This window comes from Ambystoma mexicanum, chromosome 14 (genome assembly GCF_040938575.1).
Source record: "Ambystoma mexicanum isolate Mex_15411 chromosome 14, UKY_AmexF1_1, whole genome shotgun sequence".
In the NCBI taxonomy this organism is placed as follows: domain Eukaryota; kingdom Metazoa; phylum Chordata; class Amphibia; order Caudata; family Ambystomatidae; genus Ambystoma; species Ambystoma mexicanum.
The window spans coordinates 90,305,788-90,333,304 of NC_090940.1; the positions used below are offsets into that span (position 1 = coordinate 90,305,788).

Genomic DNA, 27,517 nt, shown 5'->3' on the forward strand with positions numbered 1-27,517 from the left:
GAGAGCAAATAGTGGACACCACTATGGAGCGCCTCAGGTTCACTTGTTACGCAGCTACTGCCTTTCATAGGTGACAAATGCACACACTTGTTTCTCCCAAAAATCCAAACATGTCTATTCCAAACGTTTTGATAGTCAAGGAAACCCATTCTCACACTTACCTGCCCTACAAAGCAGAAAGATCTCTGCCAACCTCCAGTGTATGGATTTGGATAAGAAGGTGGAAAAAGCACCTGCCCCGCTGTTAAACACTCCCATTCGAATTTCTTCCTTGGGTTTAAAGTTTTCACTTCAAATCATGCAAACAATGTTCAGTGATATAAAACTATGACAATACACATTGCTTTTTATAAATATGATTTTATGACTTTGTTTAAAATGTCTGCCTTGACCAAGTGGTAAAAAACATCTTGCGTCAGGATCCAAAGTGTACCCCAAAGCAGGTCTACAAAATAACAGTGAAATCCAGTGATATTTATACGGGTTAGGCCACTAGATGTCTGGGCCGCGGTTAAAGATGTGAAATTATTTGTCTTGCTCGCATACAATTGTGTGGCACAGTATATTTTAAAAAAACGTTTTTTTTAAGAACAGCATTGTCTTTGATAACGGGCTGGAACAGTCAGGGAGAAGGCAGAGCTTTGATAGGAGAACTGGCAGAACGTGGCACCGGTCTCAAAAACACTCATTGCTCAGTGTCCATAAACTTGTGGTTTGGATCCAATCTCACAGCTCGTGACACACAGACAGTGTCAAGCTCACCACGGGGCACAGTGATCATTGCACGGTGTCCATCAGAAATACCATCAAATCCTGTGTCTTAGCAATCATTTCTTTAAATGTCACCTTGCAACGTAAACTTACAGTTTACAAGAGTTCTTTTCATCCATCTAGCTGTCCAAGTTGCGATAAAAGGTCATCTGTTGACTTTGGTAAACTGTGTGCACAAGTGGAATCAGCTGCTAAATACATGGTGAACAGTTAAAACAAGTAGAGTTACATGTTAATGATCAAAACTTTCATTTAGAATATGTAGTCCAATTACAATACTTCTCATAATTCTTTCACTGTTTGTGAATTTGATGTTTGCTCTTTTTGACCTTTGAAACCCTTGTATTCGGCCTCCTCAGAAACATATCAACCGTTTGCTTTGGCATTGTTAACCTTTACAAACTCATTTAGTAGTTTTTTAAATGATTAACTTATGAATTTTGGCACGTTTGACAAATTTATCCCCATGGATATCTGCAATGTATCAATGAAAGATCCTTTCGTTTAAGATGTGGAGCATTCATTTTGGCTTTGTTGAATATTGGCAACTAATTTAGTAAAGCGTCACAATTTGCAAATTTTGGCACATTTTGACTAATCAATGCAAATGGCTTTCATCAACATACAAATGACACATCTTTTAATTTTCTTTTACAATAAGTCGGTGATTCTAAAATCATGAATTTGTTCATCTTTGGCAACATTTCTTTCAATCTTTTTGGCACTGTTTACACAGTTAACACCAATGTATTGATGCATTTTTTCACAATATATTTGGAATTCTAAATCTATGGATTTCAAACTTTGCTAACAGCACATGAGACATTAATGTTTGCCATTGTTGACTGTCAGAAATGAATTTTATAATTTTTGACAATAATTGACGTGAACATTTGACCGACTTCCATCCATTGATGACAATAATGAAACCAGGATAAAGGCATGATTTCTTGGCAGCAAGACATTAGAGATTTAAATTTGTTGGGTTTTGGCAATGTTGGTAAGACAGGCATCATTGATTTTGGCCCTGTGTTCTCGTCCATTTCAAACTATGGGTGTTGTTTGTTTTTCCCACCAGTACTGTGCAATTGTAAAAGTGAGAAGTACAAACGCTAGCCTTTTATCTAATGCCCTGGTTTGCAAACATATCACACAGAGACTCCTTCCACTACTGACTCAGTTGGTAGCAGTTGTATACATTGGCTTGACCATGATATTGTTTAACAATCAAGAAATACATTTTATTTTAAAAATGTATCAATTGATATTTAATTATGACTTAAATATTTATGTCGACACTTTTGTTCATCTGTCATGGATGAGTGTTAGCAGTATAGTCCTTTCCCATCAGAACATTTCTTAAACTATGGCCAGGTTTCTAAATACAGAGACTTCAGATCTTTTTTTCACAATATAAGTACAGGTAATTTTGCCTTTGTTAGCAGTCACCAATCCATTTAGCAACGTTTGATACTGACTAGTATGTGTGGTTCATACTTTTTCCAAAATATATCTTTATAAACATCTTTAAATTGCTCATGAAGAATCAGTGGATTTTCAAAAACCAATAATCATTCTAACATTTTAAACCATGGCTTTAGGTCTCTTGATATCATAAAAACAATGTACTTTTACATTTACTTTTGCGCTATAAACTGCAACCAATGCTTTTATTTTTGGCAATAACAATACGGCTGCTTTGCGCCTCCTTCCACCCATCAAAAATATCAATGACAAATGTCTGAATTTTGTACAGAAATACGTTGGAAATGCTGAACACCTGAATTTTAAGAGTCTAAGACAACATACAAACTGTTCACATATAATTAATGGTTATCACCCATATTTTAGTTATTTTTTTATAATTAATAACGTATGGATTTTCACATTTTTGTGCAACTATCTTTCTTGGCTATCAGCAATGTTGTCATGACAAATCTGAGAACTTTTTCTAACAATAAACCACAGGTTCCAGTTTTGAAGATCTTTGGCCACCACACAGTATGTGCATCATGTCCTGGCCAGTTATCGCTTTTTGACAATGATTTACCTGTGTGCACATGCTTTTATCCAAATAACAGTCATACATGTCGCCAATGAGCTCATGACTATTCTGCCTTGCTTAACATCCACAAGTCTCTGAAGCCATTTTTAGGGGGAATTTTGACAGTACATGGCACACTGATTTTAGAGTCACTGGCCATAAATAATTAAAGAGCCTTTGAGCACATACATTTTGTCACACTTGATCACCTTCCAAATCATTGATATTGGCAATGTATAAATGATGAATGTTTCATGTATTCACAATGATTGTTTAGATATGAGAACCACCTGTTTTTCAGGTTTCTTCAACAGCATGCGAACCATTCATGTTTCTGTTACAAATTCATCAGTTATTTTTGACAATTACTAGCCTGTGAAATGTGCACTTTTGACCAGTTACAACCCATGGATATTGGTAGCCTGCACAGCACAAACCTTTCACTATTTTAGAATAACCTGGAAAATCTAACTTCACAAATTTTGATTTGTTTTGCAACATATGAGCTATTCATTTTACCATTGCTAGTTGTCAGAAGTACATTTTGTAAATTCTGACGATGAATAACCTATTAATTTTCATAATTGTCTCTCAATACCACATATGAAAATGAGAAAAATGTTCATTAGGAATCTATAATTATTCTTGCAATCTAAGCCCATGCTGTCTTGATAGTTTGTGAACCTTTCATTCTATCATTATTGCCTGTAAAATATTAAGTCATTATTTTTGGGTATTGTGAATTTTTGCACTTTTTAACCATCCCCCCAGCCTGGCAATCATCAGTAGTGGAAACAAACTTATGACATATCACTGATTATTTTACAATAAATTGTGGTTCTAAAACCGTGAGTTTTCAGACTTATGTCAACATATGAATCACTATTTTTTGTAATGTTTGCTTTCACAAATGTCATAGTTAATTTTTCAGTGACTGACCAATAAATGATATTGTTTTGACAAACAGATAGAAAGTCATCAAGTCTAAGCTGGTTTATGCGGTTTTTCAAATCTGTTCTTTCTTGTCATCTTTGTCTATGACCAAATTATTGACATATCTTGATCAATTATTTAGCAATGCACTCTTGCTTGTTTCAGCCATTCTGATCACACCTATCATACAGTTTATTTAATACAGACAGCCAATGGTTTTGGCAATAACCATATGTTTGTTTTTTGTTAACCACCACAAACCCACATAACAATCTTATTTTCTGCCACCAACGCATATCAGAATTGAACCTGCATCCAAACTTCCCAAATAAATGTTTTCTTTAGTTGTGAGTTATGGTTTATGTGCATCAGAAGGTTTTAGAAGAAAAACTAGGCCATCGTTTTCAGGGAACAAGGAGAATAGGAAGCTAGGTCAGCACTTTAAGAAAAACAAGACAAAAGAGACATACAATTTTACAAGAAGCCGTGGGCCATGGATTAAAGAATCCAGTCCAAAAACCACTTCAGGAAAAGGTTTCAAAAGTGTTGGTCAGAGTCCAAATTGCCCACAGAATTTAAATCCTATATTTGCAGAGCATAGCAAAAAATTGAGTTCCTCGATTGAATTTAGAGAACTTTAAAATCTGTATCTCGTGATTATCTGCCCAACACTCTGTAGTGTTTCAATGAAGGATATCACTCTGAAATGAAGCCATGCGCATTAGGTACTGATGGCAAAATATGTATATTTGTTGTTAAATTCTGCAAAACCCCTAGCACTCCTTTAGTCTTATATATGTGGATACATCTCTTTTTAAGTGCTTCAGACTGTTTGGGTGAAAATCATCACATGAAATTAATATTTTTCACATCACTTTACAGTGTGTTAAGATGTCCCCATTACTGGCTGCATCATATTGGCACATGCAAAGCCTGAATGATACCTGCTGCTACACACATGCCAACAAGACCCCATGTAATTCAGCAGATGCTGAGGCAGTTCTGCTTTTCCATTGCATTGTGGGACTGGTAGTCCTGTTATTTAATGGGAAATGCAAAACTACATGTCCCCGAATGCAAGAAAATTAAGTCACAATTAGCATCTCCTACATGGCTTGGGACACGTTGGCAGTCTACGATCTTCTCATACGTATCCAGACCAATTCTAGGGATGAAAATTTCAACTCTGCTTGCCTCCGAGCTATTCACTTTTTAGAGCATTATACACAATCCATGTTACACCGCATTTCACAGTGATGTTATGTTATGTTAAGTCCATTTCTATAGCGCACAGTCACCTTAAGGTATTTTGGTGATAATTTACACCAGAACATTTACGATTTCCAAAGCCACTGGCCTTTTGGGAATTCTTTCAATTTCACCCTTTAGGCTAGTCGTAGTGTGTTCTATGTTAAGTGTCTTCTAAGTTTTGGGTGCTCGTTAGCCTGCACTAGATCTCCATTTGGGTGTGGACCTGTTTACAGAGAAGTTACGGATGTCATTTTGAATAAGAAAAACCCAGGCTGAAAGGCTGAATTATTTTTATTCTAATGCTCCGACTTGAAATGTGGGGGGACACCCCCCACAGCCCGCTAACATTCCCCATATCCTAATCTATTCTCTGTTCCCACTCCCTATGTATTTATGTGCCAAAAAGTCGAAACATTCAAATAAAAGAATTCGGCATTTTCTGCTTCGTTTTTTATTTAATTCAAATTTTTCTGTAGATCCCAGAAGTTACAGGCCAGGGTAAAATTGCAGTCAAGATTGGACTAGATTCTAATGATTGCGACAAAACAAATTAAGTTCTGAATATGTTTTTATGATATCAAGAACAGGAAGTAAGCCCATTATTGAGCTGAGCGTGCTCCCCCTCTTTATGCTTTTATGCGCCACAATTTGATAATCTGTGAGTTGTGATTAGTTTTCAGTCTTCATAAATGTAAACTAATGTGTGTTGGTCCGAATGAAGGGCACAACGAATGTGCACACTGTAATAGACAACACAGGGGTTTATCTTTAAAACAACCATATCACCGATTCCAACTGATGACGACAGAAGTTCAAGGTACAAACAGTTGGTCTATGATACACAAGGGGACAACATTTCAATGTACTATTCACTTGAGCGACCTGTTGCTCAAAACCTTTCATATTGTTAACACAAACTATGTACTGATTTTCCTGACCCAGAGGGTCAAAAGAAAATTGCACTGTTGGCATCAATTGACTGAATATATCTACTGATGCCTGACCTTAAAAGGTGGCCGGGCATTTCATTACACTGGCACTGCCCATACAATTTCAAATTATTTCTTCCTATTTAATTTGGAGAGCCAATGGACTTTTGAGGAAGCAAAAAAGTTATTCTCACTCCTGAATAGAAGATTTTTAGGGAGAAAAAAAGATGTTTTAATATCTAAACAAGGGAATTTGTATGTGACAAATGCTTTCCTTGCCGAGAGGGTACCTTTAGAGCACGCATAAGATCAGGCAGCGGGATGGTGCATCATGTTCCGCTTGGAATGTTGGTGCATGGAATGCGTGCTTGTGATGCGCGGGTTGGTCGGGATGTAGAGGGATCAGCTGGGCGAGATGAGGCAGAAGGAATGAATGAGTCGGGGCCGGTGTCCGTACTTACATTCCCACTTGTGCAGTAACTGCACATGAGTGCAATTTACTTTCGCACTCCTGACTCTCAAGAATGCAGTGGGAGGTAAACAGGCCGGCATGGCCCCTCTTTTGACTCTTAGAAGTGATGATGATTTTCTGCCACAATTTATGCCAAATAGGATTAGCTGCTCTTAGTGGAGATTTCCAAAGCGTTCCACAGATTTTTCTCAAAACTAAAAAAAACTTTGCCCAACATCCATCCATTTTTTTGTGGACTGCCATCATCTGTGGCAGTGTTAGGGATTCTATCGTCGAAATGATCCTGTTTTTTCGGGAAATAAGATAACTGCCTGATCTTATATGATATCTCCTTAGAATATGCTCTATTTGCAGGTATCTGCTACCACATTGATAATAAAGGTGGATAAGAACTGCCAGGTCCCTCTATTCTGATCGTACCATGGCCTGCTAATGTTGGCATTGCGCATAGAGCAAGAAATCGCACTACCGCTAGTTCCTGAAATGGAATGTGAGCAATGTTCCATCGAGATATCCTTCTACTTAAAGAGCAGCACTGAAACGGACGGCGGTTCACGTTTTGTGATATCATCACTATACCGTGGCATGCCCTGCACTGGGACAGTCCGCTTGAGCTTCAAGCAAGATACGAGCAAGATACGTGCAAGCAGGGGTGTTGCTAGGTCTGGAAAAGATCCAGGGCTACGCTAATGTTGGGACTGTCGGGACGCAGGGCTAGCTACTTTGCTTTACAAATTTATAACACGCTCCTCAGAACCCGTAGGCATATGGGTGCAAGTTAGTCTTTTGGTTGTAGCCCCTGAGTTTCTATCCGGGGCCAAAAGACCCAGGGCTATAGCTCCCTCAGCCCACCCTAGCTATGCCTCTGCGCGCTAGTACTCTTCCGAGAGGTGTGACCGACCCAGAAGGTCTCAGTTGTCAGCATAATTCCTGACAAATCTCTGTAGGAAGCAGTGTTTCGGGTCACTCTTTGGGAGAGGAAGTCATAAAATTCCAATCCGGAAGTCATTGCATTGTTTTGGAAGCCAAAACAACCCCATCCTTATTGCTTTTGAGTAAATGACTACGGTGACAATAATTGGAACTCAAAAGTCAATACAGAACAAAATGGAAGACAAAGTAAAAGTTGGATTTGTAAAAGTCACAATCGGGCCAGGGAACAGACAGTGGAAAGGGGATTCTGGGAGACATGCAAGGAAAAGAAAAATATCAGCATGTTTCAGAAAACTTTTTAGGCTCCAAACTGGAAGTCATATTTTAAACACTGGAAATCTTCGACTATCAGAATCCTATTTGTGTAGGTTCTCTAACTTCTTATTGACTTAAAATGCCCAAAAGGGGTTTAACCAAAGCACTGTAGCCCGGGAAGGGATAGATTCAGTTACATGCCAGGTATGGGATTGACACAGGTCTAGCAAGTCCCCGGCTCTGCCCCTCCGTATTAATCTTTTAGCGGGAGCGGCTAGAGTTCAAATGCTCTGTGTTCCCTATGGACCACCCACTCTCTGCCTTCTTATAGGAGTTTATTGTAATTCCCGCCAAAATGACTGAAGAATGCTGGCACTAGCATGGCTTACTCTGAAATTTGACATTAGATTGACCATAGTCTGTTTACTATTTCCACAGTTTTTCTGAGTCGTCAAGGTAGATATGTACATATCCTGTGGTGTAAAAAACATGAACTGCTCTAACATACATATGACTCAGGCATGTTGAACACACTCTTGTACCACACTTAATAGGTATACAGCTGTATTACAACACACGTATAAGGAACACTTCATGTAGGTTTCAATAGTGCCACCTCGGTTTGGCACAACAACCGGCCCGTGGCTGCTCTTCTAATACCAGAGACTCCTGGTATACCACGAGTCATGTGACGGTTGGTCTTGCCATCAGCGTTGGAGTTAGGATTCTTCCTGCCACCTTTCCTGAAAACTGGCCATATTTGTTGCTTGCATGGAAAATGTTATCCCCTTTGCCATTGGAGTGGCCCTCTAAGCGGCTGCCCATATTGCCTCACTCAAGAATGGGCCATGTTTGCTAGGAATCTACCTTGGGAAAAATGCTGACTTTGTTGTTGCGGCTGACCTTGCGAGCCGCCTTGCACTTGGGCTGTTTAGTCTGTATAAGCTCCTCGGGCGTGTTTCCCAGGGGCGGCAATAGCCGCTTCTTGCTGTTACGGTTCTCAGACAGCCACTGGGGTGGTAGCTCAAAGGGTCCAAAGCCAAACTGCATGGAGTACTTGTCGTTGAGCATGTCTTCTTCCGTGGGCATGGCTGGGGCCACCTGGGCGGAGGAGTCTGCACAGTGTGGGATGAACTTCTGCACCAGGGTCTGCTCCACATCCAGGCTGGTGCTAGGGATCTGCGTGGGCTTGTAGTCACTGGAGCCCACAGATTTGGTTTCATTCTCCTCCTCGTCCTCCGTGGGCTTGAAAATCTGCTGTTGCCCAATGTGGAACATCTCAAGGAGTTGGCTCCCCGATCGCACGCTGGGTTCCAGGTTGACCTCAGCCATGCCACCCGAGCTGACGGTGTTCCTCCTGCTGTACCGCCGGTGCAGCTGAACTATTGTGCCCACCAAGCACTTGCGCACAGACTTATTCACAGTCAAGAAGAGCAAAGGGTTAGTGAGCAATGAGACTTTGGGCAGCCAGATAGAGGTGAGCAACAGGAACACCGAAATATCAGAATTGTTGAGGACGGTGCGGTAAATGACGAAGGTCATGTAGGGGACACTGCAAATTATAAAAACGGTCACCATGGAAAGGAGCATGGAGTGCAGCTCAGCCTCACGCTGGGACACGTATGGGATTGAGATGGTGTTCTGGGGCGTCCTTAAGGCGGCAATGATGACTTTCTTCTTTTGGCTGGCACTCAGGGCCCGGCGGATGAGCAGCATGAAGAAAAAGACAGCCACCACCGGCACGATGACGGTGGTGATGTTGTAAATGATGACATACAGCAGGTGGCCTAGGGAATAGCCCCAGGACTCCGTGCAGGTAGACATGGCGTAAATGTCCGTCACATTGGTCACGGCAAAGACGGGGAGGCTGGCTATCACGGCGTGGATCCAGATGTAGATGATCAGATCGCGGGCCTTGGCATCAGATATTTTCCGTTCCAAGGGATATAAGACAGAGTAATATCTGCAAAAAGAAGAGAAAGAGAAACATCAAACTACAAAATGGACAAACTTAACCATCCACGTCAACTTCGTACCTCTGACATTTACACACCTGCTTTATTGAAAGTGGTGATGGTGCAGCAACAAATCTGAGGAAGGCTCCTACCTAACTTTGGTGAACCTTTCGCACCTAGAAACACTTGTGTACAGGCGTGTTATAAATGACTTATATCATATCATAAAATCACAGGGTCGTTCAAAAAGGTCCGGAGCCCCCAGGATGTAGTCGATGCTGGATCCAGCGAAGGGATATTGGGGATCCCCAGACCACCCCCACTTGCTTGCCACACTGAGGCAGGTGGCCGTCGCAGGACCACCCCACCTGCGACCATCAGCGAGAATTGTGGTAAGGGGGCCCGCTCCATACCGCTTATGGCTACCTCTATTTATCATATTAGGATTCTAAGTGGGCTAGTCCAGGCTCCTACCCAGACCCAAACACACAGCTTCGTAATTGACACATTTCCCTTTAAGGAAATGCTGCAGCATTTGGAATTAACTGGTGAGTGGGGAAACACATTTGGATCCTTGACTTGGCTGCTGCAAAGGGATGCCTTCCCTAAGAATTCATCAGATGTCTGCAGAACACAAGTGTTCCAGGGATACAAAGTTGCACTTAACAAACAGAATGAAATGAAACTGACGCACATTATTTGCTTGAGGCACAGACCAAACAAGCCCTGCTGTGCAACTCCCGCTAGCAGGAGGAGGTGAGTTTGCTGAGAGAGGAAGTGGTAAGCAGGAAGAGGAGGGCACTAAGACGTCAAGCAGGGGAGGGGGCGTGAAGGCGGTTCCATTGCCCCAGGAGATGCCGAAGGAGCAATCAGACGAGCAGGAGGCCCCCCAAAAGGCAAGAGGTGAGAGAATCTGAAGGAGGAAGTGTGTGCCAAATGTGACAGAGACGTCTAGGAGAGTGAGGATAGATGAGTGGAGGCCGCGGGCAGCTGTACCGAGGGAGACGGAGACATGGGTAAGCTCTGCCTACATTATGTGTCCGGTGTGGTAGTTACATTGGGGGCGGGTCTCTGTCTCCATGGAGATTCCACTTTGGTATTCAGTTAGGGAGTGCCACTGAGTCAGTTGGCCATCGGGTATGCAATAGTGTGGTTTGATATTACTGTAACCCCGGCTTTAAATGAACATGATGAAAATGTTCCTGCAGGGGGCCGATGGCAACACATCAGAGGCGCCCTCCTCCACTTTTGGCATCCCATGAAGCAATGGGAAGTCTAAAAAAAAGTGGCTCTTCAATCCCTACCATACATGGAAACCCTCCAAATGTAGGCAGGAAACTCCCGATTTTTCAATGAAAAATATTGCTATTTTTCCGTTTTTACACCTAAAATAAATACAACCCCAATGAATTCATATGGGGAAATTAAGTTTTCCCGATTTCTCTGATGCAATCTCCCACCCAGGTCCTTCAGAATGATAGCATGTATGCCCTACCCTTATCCTTATCCTTATCCCTATCCCTTATCCTTTTCCCTACCCCTATCCCTATCCCTATCCCTATCCTTATCCCTATCCCTATCCATTATCCTTATCCATACCCTTTTCCCTATCCGTATCCCTATCCTCATCCCTTATCCTTATCCTTATCCCTATCCTTATCACTATCCCTTATCCTTATCCTTATCCCTATCCCTATCCCTTACCCTTATCCCTACACTTACCCCTATCCCTTATCCTTATCCCCTACCCTAATCTCTACCCTTATCCCTATCCATTATCCTTATCCCTATCCCTATCCCTATCCTTATCCACATTGAAGTCTGCTCACCCAAGGGAAAATTGCCCACAACCTTGCAAAGCACCCGAATTACAATCAAGGAAAAAAAAACAAAGAGGGGCTACTAAAAAAAACGAGTGCAAAGCACCATAAGGAAAACGGATGCATGCACAGGAGTGGAAAAGAGGAAGACATGTTGCCGGGCTACTCACTGATCCATGGCGCTCCTCTTGGGTGCATGAGTGCCTCATGCAAAGAGTCTCCTAGGCGTTCACAGAAAGAAAAAGAAGACTATACCAGGAAACGGCCCGCCCCAGTGAATTTCAATACCGAAGCGGCCTGAGGGGCCGCAGCCCTGGCTCCAGCAAGTGGTCCCAGGGGGTCAGGCCCCCCAAGGCCACCCCTTTTCCCCCACAGAAAGGATCCCTTGCCAGTGGTGTTATAGGTCAATAGGGCAATGCCTGAATTACCAGCCAGGATTCAAGGATGGGCCTTTTTTAAACAGAATTTGCCCGTTTTCTGGGGCAGAATAGGCCTGTTCTATAAGGCGATACACACGTTTTAACCAATGTTGTTAAGCAAACAGGTTTTCAAATGCATTTTTTGCAATGTATTTTACCAACAACACCCCAGTGAATAGTACTCAAACCCCGGTGGTGGCACTTGAACTGATTTGTGGTATGCATCCTCGTACCTAAAAATGCAGAACATTGGGCTATTGTGAGGTGTAAAACCCAGAGGTCTGCCTCCATGAAATCCTAACAAAGGGGTTCTTCTTGTATAATACCAAAGTCATAGCCTGGCTTCACGGGCCCCAGGACATTTCTCATGTCTGTTTCGTTCAAGCCTTATCTTATTACTGGGCTGGCGCAGGCACACGTGTGAAATGGGGAGTGCTAATGCTCCCCCACCCCCCATCTCTTTATTGTTTGTGAAGTCACGGCTCACTGGGAAGGGGGCATTAGCACCCCAAAAACCCTCATCTTGTCTATACTCTACAGTGAATAGCTCCACTACATAAACATGTTTTTTAACTGACCAAAACAGACTGGGCCTCATTATAAGTATTGCGGAATGGGTGAACGGGCGCCGCTAATGGTGGCGGACCCGTTAAACCCATTCCGCAATATTACAAGGTTCCCTCGCGGGTTTTACCAGACGTCCATAGCGGGTCCCGCGAGGGAACCAGGGAGCTAACAACGGGCCGGTCGTAATCGGCCCGTTGTTAGCTCCCTCTCCCATTCCCATTGAGCCCTATGGGAATGGGGAAGGTCCGGGCCGGGGTTCCCTGAGGGGGAAATTACCGGGCCCTCCAAACTCGGAATGGCCCGGTAATTCCCCATTCAGGGAACCCAGACCCGGATATGGTTTTGGAGGCAGCCATGCCCTTATTAAGGGCATGGCTATCTCCAAAGTCGTGATGAGGCCCAGTGTGTTAATAATGCATTGCATGCTTGCAAACTGCATTCACTAAATGCTTGTGGAAATAGTGACTTTTGTGTTGTTGTCCCTTAGAAGGCAAGACATTTTCAAACATAAGGGTGGTGTAATTGTTTTACTTATTCCTTGATTTCAGGAATAAGGGGTGTTCAAAATGAATGTTGAAAACGGGGAAAGGGGGTGTTGTAAATAAATGTAGACAAGCATGGGTACAACTTTAGAATGAGAGTGCCAACACCAGGACTCACAAAGTCTGTTCTGGATAGTAATGAATCGTATTTTGTGATTGTGGGTCATTTTTCTTATTGGTGCCTGGATGGATCGTATGCCCTAGTGTGACCCTGGGCAAGGGGGATATTGCTCTAAACATGAGTCAGTAACTTCAATGCGATTAGCACTCTGGGGGGCTGCAGTGCAGGAGGCCCGGACACAATTGCATTGCTTGCCCTGGACAATGATTTATGCCCCACAGGCATGAAAATACAAATGACCAGGGAGATGGAGGCCATTCGCGCCTCTAAGGTGGTAGCACCATTGCTCAAGCAGGCTGCCTACAACTATCTAGCAAGATTCTTTTGTGTTTAACTTAACTGTTTCTCTTACCCACATTTCCATCATCTCAGTTGCAAGGTAGCTATGTTTTGAAACTTAAAATCACAAGTTGGTTTCTGTAAATTAAAGTATGTTTATTGTTTGTGAGAATATACCAGGTATTGCCATCATAAATAATAAAATGGTTAACTGTTACATAATAAATGACAGGTGAGGTTGTTTGCACACATATCTCTGCAGCAGGAGCATCAACTGACTGAGGGTCCTTACAAATGACATTCAAGGGGTTTATTACGCTGCATTTACTGATTGAGTATAAGTGAAAAAATAAGGTTGGTAATAAGAAAAACAGTTTTGTAGGGAAGAGTGTAGTTAGATCAAAAAAGTGATAGATGCAAGGCTTTGAATTAAACATTACCACTGGCATTGCTCTCGGCAGTCTTCCGTGCATAATCCTTTGGTATGTCTGTGCCATTACAAAAGGGAACACGCCATTAGCAACTGAGTCTTGGTTCTGCCACCAAACGGTCAATTCAATCTCAATTGCTAGGCCATGTCCCCTCTGAACTGGGACACAAGCCACCATAGACATCTTTAGGCCTTGCTGTCTAGCAGTTTCAGCACGGGGGCTCTCATTAGTGGCAGGGCGAAGGCTGATTTGCAAACAATGGCCTGGAAGGCTGACCAAAACAATGCCGGTTGTTATGATTGAGTCAGAGACTTACATCCATATTATTTTAGTTTCGGCTGTTAGGTTTAAGCCAGAACTCTTGCACTTGAATGCAGATAGGATGGAAATGGAATGTGAGGTGAGGTGGGACACACAGCCTATGGGTGTGTTTGATCATTTACAACATCACTGACTACACATTGTCATGTTAATCCCTTTGGCATTCCCACCAATTGCCTGCCCCTCCCTGATGAAACATGCCCTCCTGGAAACTCTTTGAGAAAGCTCTATCACAAAGTAACAACAACCTTTGTGCTGCATAGGGCCTGCCAGTGTTATATCCATGCATTCTCTTGAATGTTTAATGACTTAAATGCCTCTCAAATGAGATCTTGGTGTAATAAAAACTCTCCTAACAATGTGTGTCTGGAGCCTCTTCATTTGTAAGCAATACGTAGGGTGTGCATCTGCTCCTTGCAGTGGAGTCCCGTCTGAAACAAGCTATGGCAATGCCAACAGTGTTGGCTTGTGTATAGGTATTAGACAAACATTTGCCACCAGTTTCCATCTGTTCCCATCTTATGGTCAGCTGGTACCCTTATGGCAGTGCCTGGAAAATCCCTGTCCCATGCCTACTCAAAGGCCCAAGCTGTAGGCTTTGCCAATTCATGTGAAAGTGTATGTGCCCAGATGTGGGTGTCCTATTCGCTGTGCCTGGTGAATAGAGGTGCATCACAGTGTTGGCCTAACAGGGCCCTACCTGAACATGTCAAGGCTAGGATGACAAGTGTGGATCTTCTTCTCATGTGCATTTACCAGTGGGGTTCTGACCATAATAGAACGTAGCTTTGTGCGCAAACAGAATACATCATGTTTATTGTGGGCCGTGTTTAGACAGCATTATGTGCTGAGTGCTGGCTGGTTAGGTAGTGCCGTAAATAGACATTATTTACAGTGAGATCCCAGGGACATGGGGGAGAGGGAGCGGGGTGGGAGGATTGTTGCCACCCCCCTATAATGTTGCTGATAAAGTATAAAAGGGGCACATCTTTTAAACCTAAAAAACAGTATTGAAATATTACCTGCAAAGTGCAATTAAAAGTGGGTTTAACCGTGTGACAAAGGTCAAACGCTATTGGGGCTCCCCTGTTTTTCCTCTGTACCCAAAAAGACTAACAGCCAGGGCTGCACAGACCCTCCAGTGAGGTCTTAGTTCAATGTGTCTCAGAGGCAGATTATTTACAACAGGAAGTGATTAGAGATGGGAAAAGGTAACTGGCAGTGACCATGGCTGTGGTACTTTTTTCTTAACATTATGTAAGGATTCAATGAGCTATTTAAGTGTGATTGTTGAGTGATTAGAAATTGTGGGGTACCAAACAAGCTGTGTGAAACAAGGACCTTGTCATGAATTTCATTTCACTTTGTGTCTGTATGAGATTTTTTGTAAATTCTCATTAATTTGCATGCTGGAACTTGTAGTCTTCCATTCAGGATGGGGCAATAAAGCTACAATCATAGGGGTTCATTTTCCAAGTCAAGTGAAGTGGAAAAAGTGGCGCTAAAAGCATATACCGCTATTTTTTATGTGCTGCAGGATTTTTTATGATTTGGCAGGCGAAGTTGGAGAGTAGAGTGGATTTTTATGCTGGTGGAAAATCAATGGAATCCTACGAAAACCGCCTGACTTATACACCTGGTAAAAGCAGGCAGATTTCAAATGGATGTATTGTAGATGGCTCCAACAATCGTTAATCGTGGGAGGGATTTACACTTTTCCAGACACGTAATGGAAAAGTGTAGATCAAAGGCAATTTTGCCTGTGCTTTACTAGATACTTTTCCAGTACTTGGTGGAAACGAACAAAATTGCATCCCGGGTCCTTTTGCAAACATGTGCAAACAGAAGTGGTCCCCTCCATGCAATTTAGGATTCACAAGAAAATTACCCCTTACTCTTTTTCATCAACACATTGCTACAGTAATGTATACATTGGCCCTCAGGTAGCCGCCGGACCCGTAAAGAATTACTGCCGCCTGACTTGCCGGAAACACCAGGGCATTACAACCCTAGTAGTCCAGTAAGTCAGGCGCCGGTAAAATGTTGATCCCCATTCCCATAGAGTCCAATAGGACTCCATGGGAGTGCTTCTGTGAAAGTCTGCGGGTGGGTGCAGTTCCGCCCGCCTGGTCTGACCTAGGTGGGCGGTATGGCACCCGCCCGCAGACTCGTATTTCGTCGGTCCAAAAACAACAGTGCTGTTAAGCTTACCGGCACCATTGTTTCCGGACTGGCAAAATTGTAATGAGGACCATCGTCTTGTTGACCTATCATGTCACTTGTGCATTCTCGAAGTAATAAGTATAAAATGTGGTATTATTTTATGTATGCAAAACGATACTGCAACACATATTTGTACCAACTTGAGCTGGGAAGATTCGTGATCAAGTAGCTAGATTTAAGGCTATGCTCAACTTCTGACTTTAGCACTTAAGTGTATGATGCTGGGCAAATCATTTAATCTCACTGTGCCCTACCTGCCAACATTAGGTGCCCCTAGAAGTGATTCCGTTTGCAGTAAAAATATATTCCAAGAAAGCCTCATCGTGGTTTAATAGATGGGCAGCGCAGGAGTCAGGGATTGCCAAGGAGACACACACACATCTTTCTTTGGAAAAGGTACGGCTGCATTTATTGACCAAAACTGCGACATTCAACAGCAAATCAAAGCAAACACGTCACACAAGAAGTCATCATGGACAATTGCATATTGTAACAGTACGCACCAGACAATGACATATTGGCCCTCTCCCCCCTGACACGCCACACCTGGAGCTATACCAAGAGGCATCAATAATAGCATTTTGTGCTTCAAAATGTAATTTTATAGGAAACAAAATGTCCTATTCCTTGGTTTAGTATTCTGGAGGGGTATCTGTCTTTCACAACAAGATGGCAGGATCACAGGCCCCTCCTCCGTGGCCTGCTGGGAGAAGCCACAGTGTTCGGGGAGGCATTATTGAGCATTCACCACCTGAGATTGAATAGCTACTGGTAGCTTCATTGCTCAGCCCTCACAGTGAAGGAGGAGGCATCATCCTCGATTCTCACAAGCCATGCCAAGAAGGTTCCATGTCATTTCATCGCAGGATGTTTTTTCGCTGTTTTTTTAGCGCAAATTATTTTCCGAAAAAATCCATCACATTTTTTTTACATTTATTTTTGGGGTGTTCCTCTCAACCCCCCCATTCCCGTTCAGTTTTTATCTATTCCCAAACACCCACATCCCATATATATAATTTTCTAACCCCCGCAAAAAAATGCAATTTTTTTTTGTTAAACAATTCACGGTTAAAAAAAACACAAAAAAACGTCTCACGATGAAAGGATGTTGTACAGCCAAAAAGGCATGGTGGGGCTAGGTGGGAGTGGTGGTAGCTGGGATTGGTTGTCTGGGGGAGCTGATGGAAGGTGCCTGGGGGTGAAAGGTGAAGGAGTAGAGGATAGAATAGAAAGGGGAGAGCAGATAGAAAGGGAAGGGAAGATGTTATGTTGAAGGTTCGTATACTGTTGCCAGCTGCATGATTTCTTGGCACTCTGGCGGATCTGTAATGCAAGGGGGCTGATGGTAAGTTAGTAGGACTGAGCGGGAGAAAATAGCAATAGAGTTGTAATGTACTGTTGGCAGCATCAGCTCGGTTGACGCCGTTCACTGAGCGTAGATGTGTTTTTTCGGTTGGTAGCCGCCATGTGCTGTTGGGCGATGCTATGTGTGGTTTGTTTCGTTGTTGTGGTGTAGTGAAGTGCGTGCGGTTTGTTGTGCTGTAGCGGTATGGTGGTGTTTAGTTCAGAGTTTGAGAGGTGTATGCAGAAGGGTGAGTTTTGTTAGTAGGGTTGGTTAGTGGTAGTACCCTTTCCTACCCCCGCTGTTTTGACTAACTGTGGTCACTATCCCTTCCCCTGTTGTACATTCTGGTGTGCTGCAATTACCGCCCCTGTGGTGTGTGCAGATGTGTGGGTTTGTAGTAGGGTTATTTAGTGGCAGTACCTTTTCTACCACCAGTGTTCAGACTAAGTGCCATGCATATCCCTTTCCCTTTCTTATATTTTGGTGTGCAGCAATTGCCACCCCCATAGATTCCTCCATACAAACTTGCCTTTTTAATAAAGACTAGACCTAGACCTACACCATCCTAATCTGTAACTGCACCAACAATCTGCTGTAAATTGTATTCTGCCGGGTCTCCAACAACCAGTATTATAATATGTATGACCCCTTCTGACTATTGTGTTGTAACTTTTCTCTCACTGTAACCAGAGATGTCAAGCCTTCTGTAACCTACGCCGTGATACCCCAGGGTTTGGGCGTACGACAAATGCAATAAATAAATAAATAAAATAAATATGTTCCCTGTGCTCTGTGGTCCAGCCTTTCTGAGATGGGGATCGATGGATCGAGATATCTCTCTCTCTCTCTCTCTCTCTCTCTCTCCCTCTCTCCCTCTCTCCCTCTCCTCTCTCTCTCCTCTCTCTCTCCTCTCTCTCTCTCCTCTCTCTCTCTCTCCTGTTCCCATCTAAGGCCCTCTATCAGTGGTCCAATTAGGGCAGACCACCCCTCCCCTGTTTCCCCTTTGACCCCCTGTGGGGAAAGGTACACCCTATGTTTCAAAAACAACCCCTCCCATTTAGACGCATCATTTCTTCCCGGCTCTCCACTTTGTTCTTCAAGCTTCTTTGATGCCCCTAAAAATAGGCAGACTCCCTTTTTTGGGGTTATGAATTCTGTTTTGTTGTTTTTTTAATTTATTTAAACAGGTTTTATTGATTTTTACTTATACACAAGGTAAACATTCAATGATACAAGCTTGTGCATTGTCCACAGTTTGTTGGGTTATTTATTTGTACCTGTTTTTGTCAAAACTACCAACTTCCCCTTTTCTTTTGCCCAACTCCTCCTCACCTGAATCTCCAGTGGATCCCGTAGAAGTCGACCAATCCTGTCTTCTTCGATACTTTTTAGATTCCGTCTTCTCCTTAGTTTTCTTTTGACGTAAATAAGGACGTGGCTCCTCGGAGGCCACCCTGACCGGATGGGAACCAAGTCAGGTGATCCCCCAGGAGCCAGTCCCAAAACTTCAGGGAAAAAGCCGTTTGGCAAAAAACCCTGTGTAGCAGGTCTTTTCTCCTGTCAGAAAGGAGTATCTGTGAATTCCGCTGTGACGAAAAAGGTCTTTAAAGGTGGGAATGTTCTGAAGACTTTGAGGCAATCAAAGGACAAGACCAGTAGTAGTATGGAGAGACTTCAAGTTCCAGCAGGCACCACAGGAGACAGACAACCCCCTTTGAAGAGTACTGATACCCAGAAGACGCCGTAGAAGGTAGACGTTGTCTGGGTAAACCGCAAGATCCTATCGGCACCGCAGAAGGCAGAAGATGCGTAGGACCAGCGGCTCCGTGGAGGCTGCGGTAACCGGGGCTTCGGCACAGAACTATAATTATAGCGGTGAAAGAGTGCAGCGGAAAAAGGAACTGGAAGCAGACAGAGTATCGGACAGGCGAGAAGGGAGCAGAATATGTGAAGGTAGGAACAGACAAACGAAGAAAAAGAGAAAAGAAACTCCTGTGAATTTACCAGAGAAAACCGCTGTTGAGTATACACCTGAGAGAGGTAACACCGCGAGTGGAAGCAGAAGGGTAGAAAAAGGCTTAAGGCAAGGATAAGGAGGTAAGGTCTTTCTGTAAAACAGAGTAGTACGAGCGAGGGGCAATGAACAAAGTTAGAATACAACGATGATACAACGCACAGTTGTTACTGTGCGTGATACGTATATACGCTCCGGCCGCCATCTTGGTGAGAGGCTAGACCGTTAATTAGACATAGAAGGCAACCATGCTAGGTGTATCTCCACCTATACCATAACTTCGATGGCTGGTGCATAACAGTATGCCCCCTTTTATGCCGGAAACCTCCCGGCTTACCCGGAAACAATCTGTGGAACTTCTTGATTAGTTCTGGGGCATGTAGATGCGATCTAGGTTCCCAAGTTCTTTCGGAATCGAAACTCAGTCGGTTGGTACTCCAGTTGATGCACGGGTTATGAAGTCTCAACCATGGTATTCCCAGTTTGAGAGGAAAGTGTGCTGCTCTAATCACATCGAAAGTAATCTCTTCATGATGGTTACCCATAGATACTCGCATGGGTAGCGTCTCCATGGTGATAGGTCCAGAGGATAAAGGACAGCCATCAACTCCCTCTACTGGTATTGCCTTCTTCTTGGGTTGGAGGATGATCATATTGTTCTTAGCCCAGGTAATGTAAATAAAGTTGCCTGCTGCTCCGCAGTCTAACATGGCTAGAACCGAAATACAACTTCCAGTTGTTGTGGTTAGTGATACTCGGAAAATCATTAGACTGTTGTTCTCTATTCCTTTCCCAGATCCTGTGGGGTTGCAAGGACTTGTGCTACTCTCCCCGTTACCTCCCTTGCAGAGGGACGAGGTTGAGCGTTTCCCGAACGTCGGGAAGGAGTCTCGGTACAATCCTTCAATTGATGTTTGGGAGAACCACAGTACATACATAAGTTCAGTTCTCGCCTGCGTCTTCTTTCGTCTGATGTCAAAGGTCCACGAGTAGCACCTATCTGCATTGGTTCCTCGGTGGAGGTTCTTTCCCTCGGAATTGGAGGAGGGTTATAGTTCAGCTGGCCTCCTCGTGCTCTCTTCCTCTCATGACGTCTCTCATTCATTCTGTATTCGATCCGTAGCACCAAGGTTACTAGTTCCGCAAAAGTGTCTGGTCTGGCTTCTCGAGCTAATTCATCCTTTATCTCATCTTGGAGACCTCTACGGAATATTGTCTGCTGAGCCGTTTCCGGCCATCCAGCCAAGGTAGCCAACCCTTGGAATTGAGATACGTAGGATTGTACATCTTGATTCCCTTGTCTCACATCCAACAGTGCCTCATACGTTGAGTACTGGACTTCTGGTCTCTCAAACCGTGTCTGTAAATTGTGAACAAATAAGGCATAGTCATTCACTGATGGATCATCAGCCGTCACCAAAGGTGTTGCCCATCTTAAGGCATTGCCTGTCAGGTTGGAGATCAAGAACCCTACCCGGGTTCTTCCGGACTCGAAGGTTCTTCTTCTAAAAGAAAAGTACACAGAGCAAGAATCCAGGAAATCCTTTATGCCCTTTGGGTTTCCGTCGTACTTGGGCATGGAAAAAGGCATTGCCGGTAATTCACCTCTTCCTTCATCCCTGATTGCGGCTTGGTTACGCAATGTTTGGTTCTCAGCCTGGAGTGCTTGCATATCCACTCGTAGGTTTTGGATGGCATTACACATCTCCTGTATCTGTTCTGGAGTAGCCATCTGGGTACTTTCTGGGCGTTGTATACTGTCAAAACTACCAACTTCCCCTTTTCTTTTGCCCAACTCCTCCTCACCTGAATCTCCAGTGGATCCCGTAGAAGTCGACCAATCCTGTCTTCTTCGATACTTTTTAGATTCCGTCTTCTCCTTGGTTTTCTTTTGACGTAAATAAGGACGTGGCTCCTCGGAGGCCACCCTGACCGGATGGGAACCAAGTCAGGTGATCCCCCAGGAGCCAGTCCCAAAACTTCAGGGAAAAAGCCGTTTGGCAAAAAACCCTGTGTAGCAGGTCTTTTCTCCTGTCAGAAAGGAGTATCTGTGAATTCCTCTGTGACGAAAAAGGTCTTTAAAGGTGGGAATGTTCTGAAGACTTTGAGGCAATCAAAGGACAAGACCAGTAGTAGTATGGAGAGACTTCAAGTTCCAGCAGGCACCACAGGAGACAGACAACCCCCTTTGAAGAGTACTGATACCCAGAAGACGCCGTAGAAGGTAGACGTTGTCTGGGTAAACCGCAAGATCCTATCGGCACCGCAGAAGGCAGAAGATGCGTAGGACCAGCGGCTCCGTGGAGGCTGCGGTAACCGGGGCTTCGGCACAGAACTATAATTATAGCGGTGAAAGAGTGCAGCGGAAAAAGGAACTGGAAGCAGACAGAGTATCGGACAGGCGAGAAGGGAGCAGAATATGTGAAGGTAGGAACAGACAACCGAAGAAAAAGAGAAAAGAAACTCCTGTGAACTTACCAGAGAAAACCGCTGTTGAGTATACACCTGAGAGAGGTAACATCGCGAGTGGAAGCAGAAGGGTAGAAAAAGGCTTAAGGCAAGGATAAGGAGGTAAGGTCTTTCTGTAAAACAGAGTAGTACGAGCAAGGGGCAATGAACAAAGTTAGAATACAACGATGATACAACGCACAGTTGTTACTGTGCGTGATACGTATATACGCTCCGGCCGCCATCTTGGTGAGAGGCTAGACCGTTAATTAGACATAGAAGGCAACCATGCTAGGTGTATCTCCACCTATACCATAACTTCCATGGCTGGTGCATAACAGTTTTGCTTTCTTTCTGCTCTTCACGTGCCATCTTATTGCCAGGTAACCCTGCTTCATCTTTCCAGAAGGCACCTTGAGGTTTGCCACCTGATTACATTGCAAAGCTTCCCATATTATCATCTCAGGTTCAAGCAAAGCAGCGCTGGCCTGGAACCTCCCTCAGCCTTTACTATTCAAGAACTCAGGGCCGTCCCTCCAGTGGCGGCTTAGCCTTCTCCTGTGCATCACAGGTTGCCTCTGACATGTTCTATAGGTGCACAAAGGTGGGCCACAATACGTCCCAGGTCCTTACCCTCACAATAAACATAGCGCTAAGAGGCATATAGCGCATGACGCCAATCCACCCACATTAGGTGCACTCACCAAGACTCGCCACTACTTGGCAAGGGCTCCACTGCACTTCCAGGAGCTTTGCAGGAGTGAGGAAGAAGGGATTGTGGGGGCTGGGAGGTTTCTAGCTAGCTGCGTTGAAGAGGGCAGCAATGGCTTCCTTCAAAATACAGAAGGTGTGGCCATCATGAAAGAGGGCGAGAAGATACCGTGAAAGGTTGAAGAGATGAGAGAGGTGGGAGCAGACCAGGAGGGCCTCTTCATTACTATGGTATGATATGATATGATAGGTTATTTATAATGCGCTTAATACTTCTAAGCGCGGACCCGGGGATCGAACCTGTGTTGCTTCGTGTTGTCTTGCTTCCAAGGCGAGGCCGTTGCCCCTGAGCTATCCTCCCGAGTACCACTTGATTAGCAGGTGAACGGCGGGGGAGGGGAGCTGGCAAACTGGAGGTCGGGTGCCAGCTCAGCTGAGGCCATGAGTGGGAAGTCTGTTAGTGAGGAAATGGTTGAGGAGAGAAGGAAGAAGGATAAGGGAAAAAGATGAGAGTGGATTGGGTGTCCTGTGTCGCGTGGGCACATTTGCAAGAGGGGGCCAAGGAACTGTTCAAAACCTGTTTGAAGCGGATGCTACATGTTTAACATGTATGTACATTGTTTGACTCCTTTTTGTTAGATTACCTGAAGCTTTCAATCCAGCCGCCGCTTTACTTCCGCTCCAGCAGCAATACCTCGTCAAAGTCAACATCTTTGGTTCATCTGTGATGCTGACCTCAGCATTAACTTTCAAATCATTGCGGAGATGAAAACAGGCTTGACCCAACTCAGGACCTTAAAGAAATCCTTCACTTAGTTCCCCAAGAGCAGTGCAGGCTCCTACATCATCTCAAGCCTCGACTACACTAATGCTCTTCCAACCTCCCAACCTATCAAACCAAAGGTCTTAAGGTGATCCAAAAAGCCACGGGTTGCCACGTCGCTGGCACGCGTAAATAGCTCTCCATTTTCGAAGAGAACTTCCCTGGCTCCATCTATTGGTAACTTGTACGCGTGCCCTACACATGTCTCCATGGTTCTGCACCCTCCTATGGGACCACAAACATTTAAGCACATATACCAACCTTTAGAAAATTTAACCTTTTCACATCTGCCAACCTTTGCCGCCACTTCACTTCAGATAACTGCTGAAAACATGGTTCCTCGGCCAAGCAGGACTCTTTCTGCCTGACTTTCTGATGGCCTCCGCCCATTACTGCTCGTCTCTTAATCATTGAAGCGCTTATCAAATAAACCAGTACAGAGATAGGCCTCTGCCCTCAAAGCCTCGGGAGGCGCAGCAGCAGCAAAACACCTCACAGTGTCCGAAAAGTATAACCATCTGTTGCTATTGGCACTCTTGTACAGAGGAGAATGGCCTAGAATGTCAGCCCTTGACTGAGCATGAGGGAAGTGCCTGAGTGATATGCAAGTAGTTATTTTCCTCTGGCAAAACACAGTGAGCTCAAATGTTATTAATTGTAGAACCCCCTAATTGGGCAACTTCCCATTGACCAGGTTATGTGGCTGTCTCCATCCTTAGTAGAAGGGCTCTTACATTGTTGGCAATAAGACAATTTGATAACCGGGCACAATGTAAACTGGTAATGGAGTGCTAAATGGGCTTGCTGGAAACAAGCAACGTTGTCCTAACCAGCTATAATGTACACTGTTAATGGAGTGCAAAATGGGCTTGCTAGAAACCAGCAAAGATGTCCTAACCAGGTATACTGTACACTGGTAATGGAGTGCTATATGGGCTTGCTGGAAACCAGCAATGTTGTCCTAACAAGGTTTAATGTAAACTGCTAATGACATGAAAGCTAGCTTCAAATAGAAATCCTATGAAACGTGGACATCATGCTTACTCATCAGATTAGTTAGTGCTTCGTAATGGCACTGACCCTGATTTATCCTGTAATTGTGGCCTGCAGCCATTTGCAGATTGTTCTATGCATCAGCCATTATACCCGGGAATAAATATTTCCCATTCGATTGTATGAAAGTTCAGTCTCTTAATGCCACGGGGTCCTAAATTCTCAATTAGTAAAATGCTAGGCTCATCTTCAGTTATGTAGGCAGGAGTGGGCAGACATGACCGCATTTGCTTACATTGCTTGCATGAATCATGCGCAAACACACTTAAGGTCAAAAGTGCTAGGGCTCCAACTGGCAAACTTACGTAGGCATAAAATAAATTCCGTAATGATCCAAACTCATCCCTTACCAAAACGCCTTCAAAGAGCCTCATCACGAGTTGGGCGGTAGCCCTCAAATTACTGCCGCATTTAAGGGCTGGCCCTATCACGAGTCTGGCTTATTTACCCCCAACTCTGAGCTGGGGGGAAATTCACCCCCAAAAGTGCCCAATTCCCAATGTGGAATGGGGATTAACAGCGGCCAATCCGTGATCCGGCGGTAATACTGTCGAACCAGTGGGCGATAATATAGTTGGGCGGTATCACCACCCAACGTGTGATCAGCCCAAAGTCTTCGTCAATCTACATTTTTGTAAAAAAGTCCCTTTCTTTGATCCTCATGAAATCAAATGCATCTTTTACGCAGCACAAAGACAGGATTGTGGCACTAATTTGGTTACCAGGACCCCCTCGCTCAAACCGGTCCTCCAGTTTAAGTCGTCCGTCCCCGTTTCCTTCCTGCACCTCTTCCATTCCCTGATTTACGGGAATTATGCGCGGCTCCATCTGGGGGCTCTCTACCCTGTTATCCATGTGAGTGCCTCCTAAGAACCCCGAGCCCTATCTGTCTCATCCCCGCAAGTTCATCTTATTACATTGTTTCCCATATCTTCCAAGCTACAATTCGGGATATCTCCGCCGTTCACAACGCTCATCTGACACTCAACATTCAACTTTGTAATCCTAAAGATCTTTTTCTTTTTATCAGCAGCAGTCTCCCCAATTGGTGGAAACATGTCCTTTAGTCGGTTACCAGGCCAAGCCTGCGGCTTCACCCCACACTTTCCTTGATATAAATCACCCTGAACTTCCTTGCAGGGCACATTCCCAACCCTCACCATCGAGACCTTGGAGTCAAAAGGGGACCCTGCGCACTCTCCAACCGCCTCCTATTCCACCCCATCTTTCTTCTCTGTTTCTGGGAATCTAGTCTTTGGAATTTTAGTTCCAGAGTCTATTGTTCTGATGTTACTAATTCTTTTCTTACTGACCATCTGTCTCCCAAAATTATTATTTGGGCATATTTCGCAGGGGAATTTCCGAGATGGTCTTCGGCCATCCTTATGTTTCTTTGCACATTTTTTCCTTCCCTTTTTAACCAGTGAAACCTCACTAATATTGTCCATTCCTTTGTTGTTTATTTCATTGTCTCGCTGTATTTCTTTTCCTTTATTACAAATCTTAAATAACTCTGCCTTTACAGTTTTATTGGAGCTTTCCTATACTCAAAGGAACAACCAAATCTACAAGATTATCCTCCGGATCAACTCCCCCAGCCCCCTCCAAATCCCTTTTACATTGAGTCCTCTTGTTGAACTTAGGAGCCAGTGAATTTCCTTCCAAACATGCACCCAGCTCTCCCAGTCCCCGCCTTTCCAATCTTACCAAAGACAAGGAAATGTCACCCACGTGGATAGATTGCCTCTTCAGTACGACATGCATGTTACAATATGGGGGCAGGGAGGCATGACGTCGGGTATGGGGTTGTGGGGTTGGGGCAGGGAGAAGGCTGCCAGGTATCTGTTTTTTTACGGGTTGAGTAGGAAGGATGCCAGGAATGGGCTTTATATTTGAGGGTGGGCCGGCAGACGGCAAGGTACGCATCGTTTGCTGGCTCGGCTTGCTGTTGGCTCTTAGAGTCCAGCCATTACCGATGGCTTTGCTCTGGCTCGGCTCTACCCATGAATTCTCTGGCTCCACCACCTCTGAACATGCCCAGCTATTCAGTCTCAGTGTGCACACAACAAAACCCTATCTAACACCGCTGTGCAGTAAAGTGCTGTTCTGGTTGCTATGCCCAACTCTTAGGGTGGACAGGGGGGCGGGGTTGCATCACTTTAGCAAAGTTGGCAGGGTACCAAAGAGAGGGTCAATGCCGAGTAAACTTTGACAAGGTAGAGTGCAAAGTATGGTGTGTAGAACCGTGCAAAATCCCACCACGAGAACGAAATGTAGCCATGTTCCTTTGTCCATCGTCACTTTTTACATGTATGTTACTCTTTGTTAGGTTAGTATGTAGAAGACGCGGTCCAGTGGAGATGGTGTTTACCTGCATAATGGCTTATGCAGTGGGGGCATTTGAAGAGATGACCAACTGAAGACTTGAGCTGAAGTTCTTAAAACATTGCAGCCCTAACCTTGCATCGATGAAATGTGGTGCTTTTAATATAGCTTCATATAAACCAGGACACATTTATATTCAAATTTATATTTGAATTAGCACTCGGGGGTGGAGGTGGGGGCTTTGGGGGGTACCCCACAGCCAGTCAAGTTGCTTTGGATCACGGGCTGAATCCCACAATCCATGCTCCCGTTCTGAGCAACCTGGAGGCTGCTCGCACCCGCCTGCCATTTTCCCACACCTCCCAGTCCTTACCCCTAACCCCTTCCTGTCCCTTCACTCCTTGCTGTCCCCACCCCACTTTTCTTACTCCGGGCAGCCATGGAAATGGATGAGGGGCTCCACATGTGGAGCCCTGCCTTCCATTTGTACAGTGGCCATCTTAGATAAGTATTTTGTCTGAATGAACGGGAC

At 44.3% G+C, this 27,517-nt stretch overlaps 1 protein-coding gene across 1 annotated transcript in view; it reads right to left on the bottom strand.

Moving 5' to 3' along the window:
• Positions 1–344: 344 nt before the first annotated feature.
• The window catches only part of GPR176 (G protein-coupled receptor 176), a 415,391-nt gene continuing 388,218 nt past the window's right edge, over positions 345–27,517 (bottom strand). The window contains exon 3 of the mRNA XM_069638576.1: positions 345–9,551. Coding sequence (XP_069494677.1) covers positions 8,444–9,551 — 1,108 coding nt within the window. The 3' untranslated portion in view covers positions 345–8,443. The remainder of the gene's footprint in view (positions 9,552–27,517) is intronic.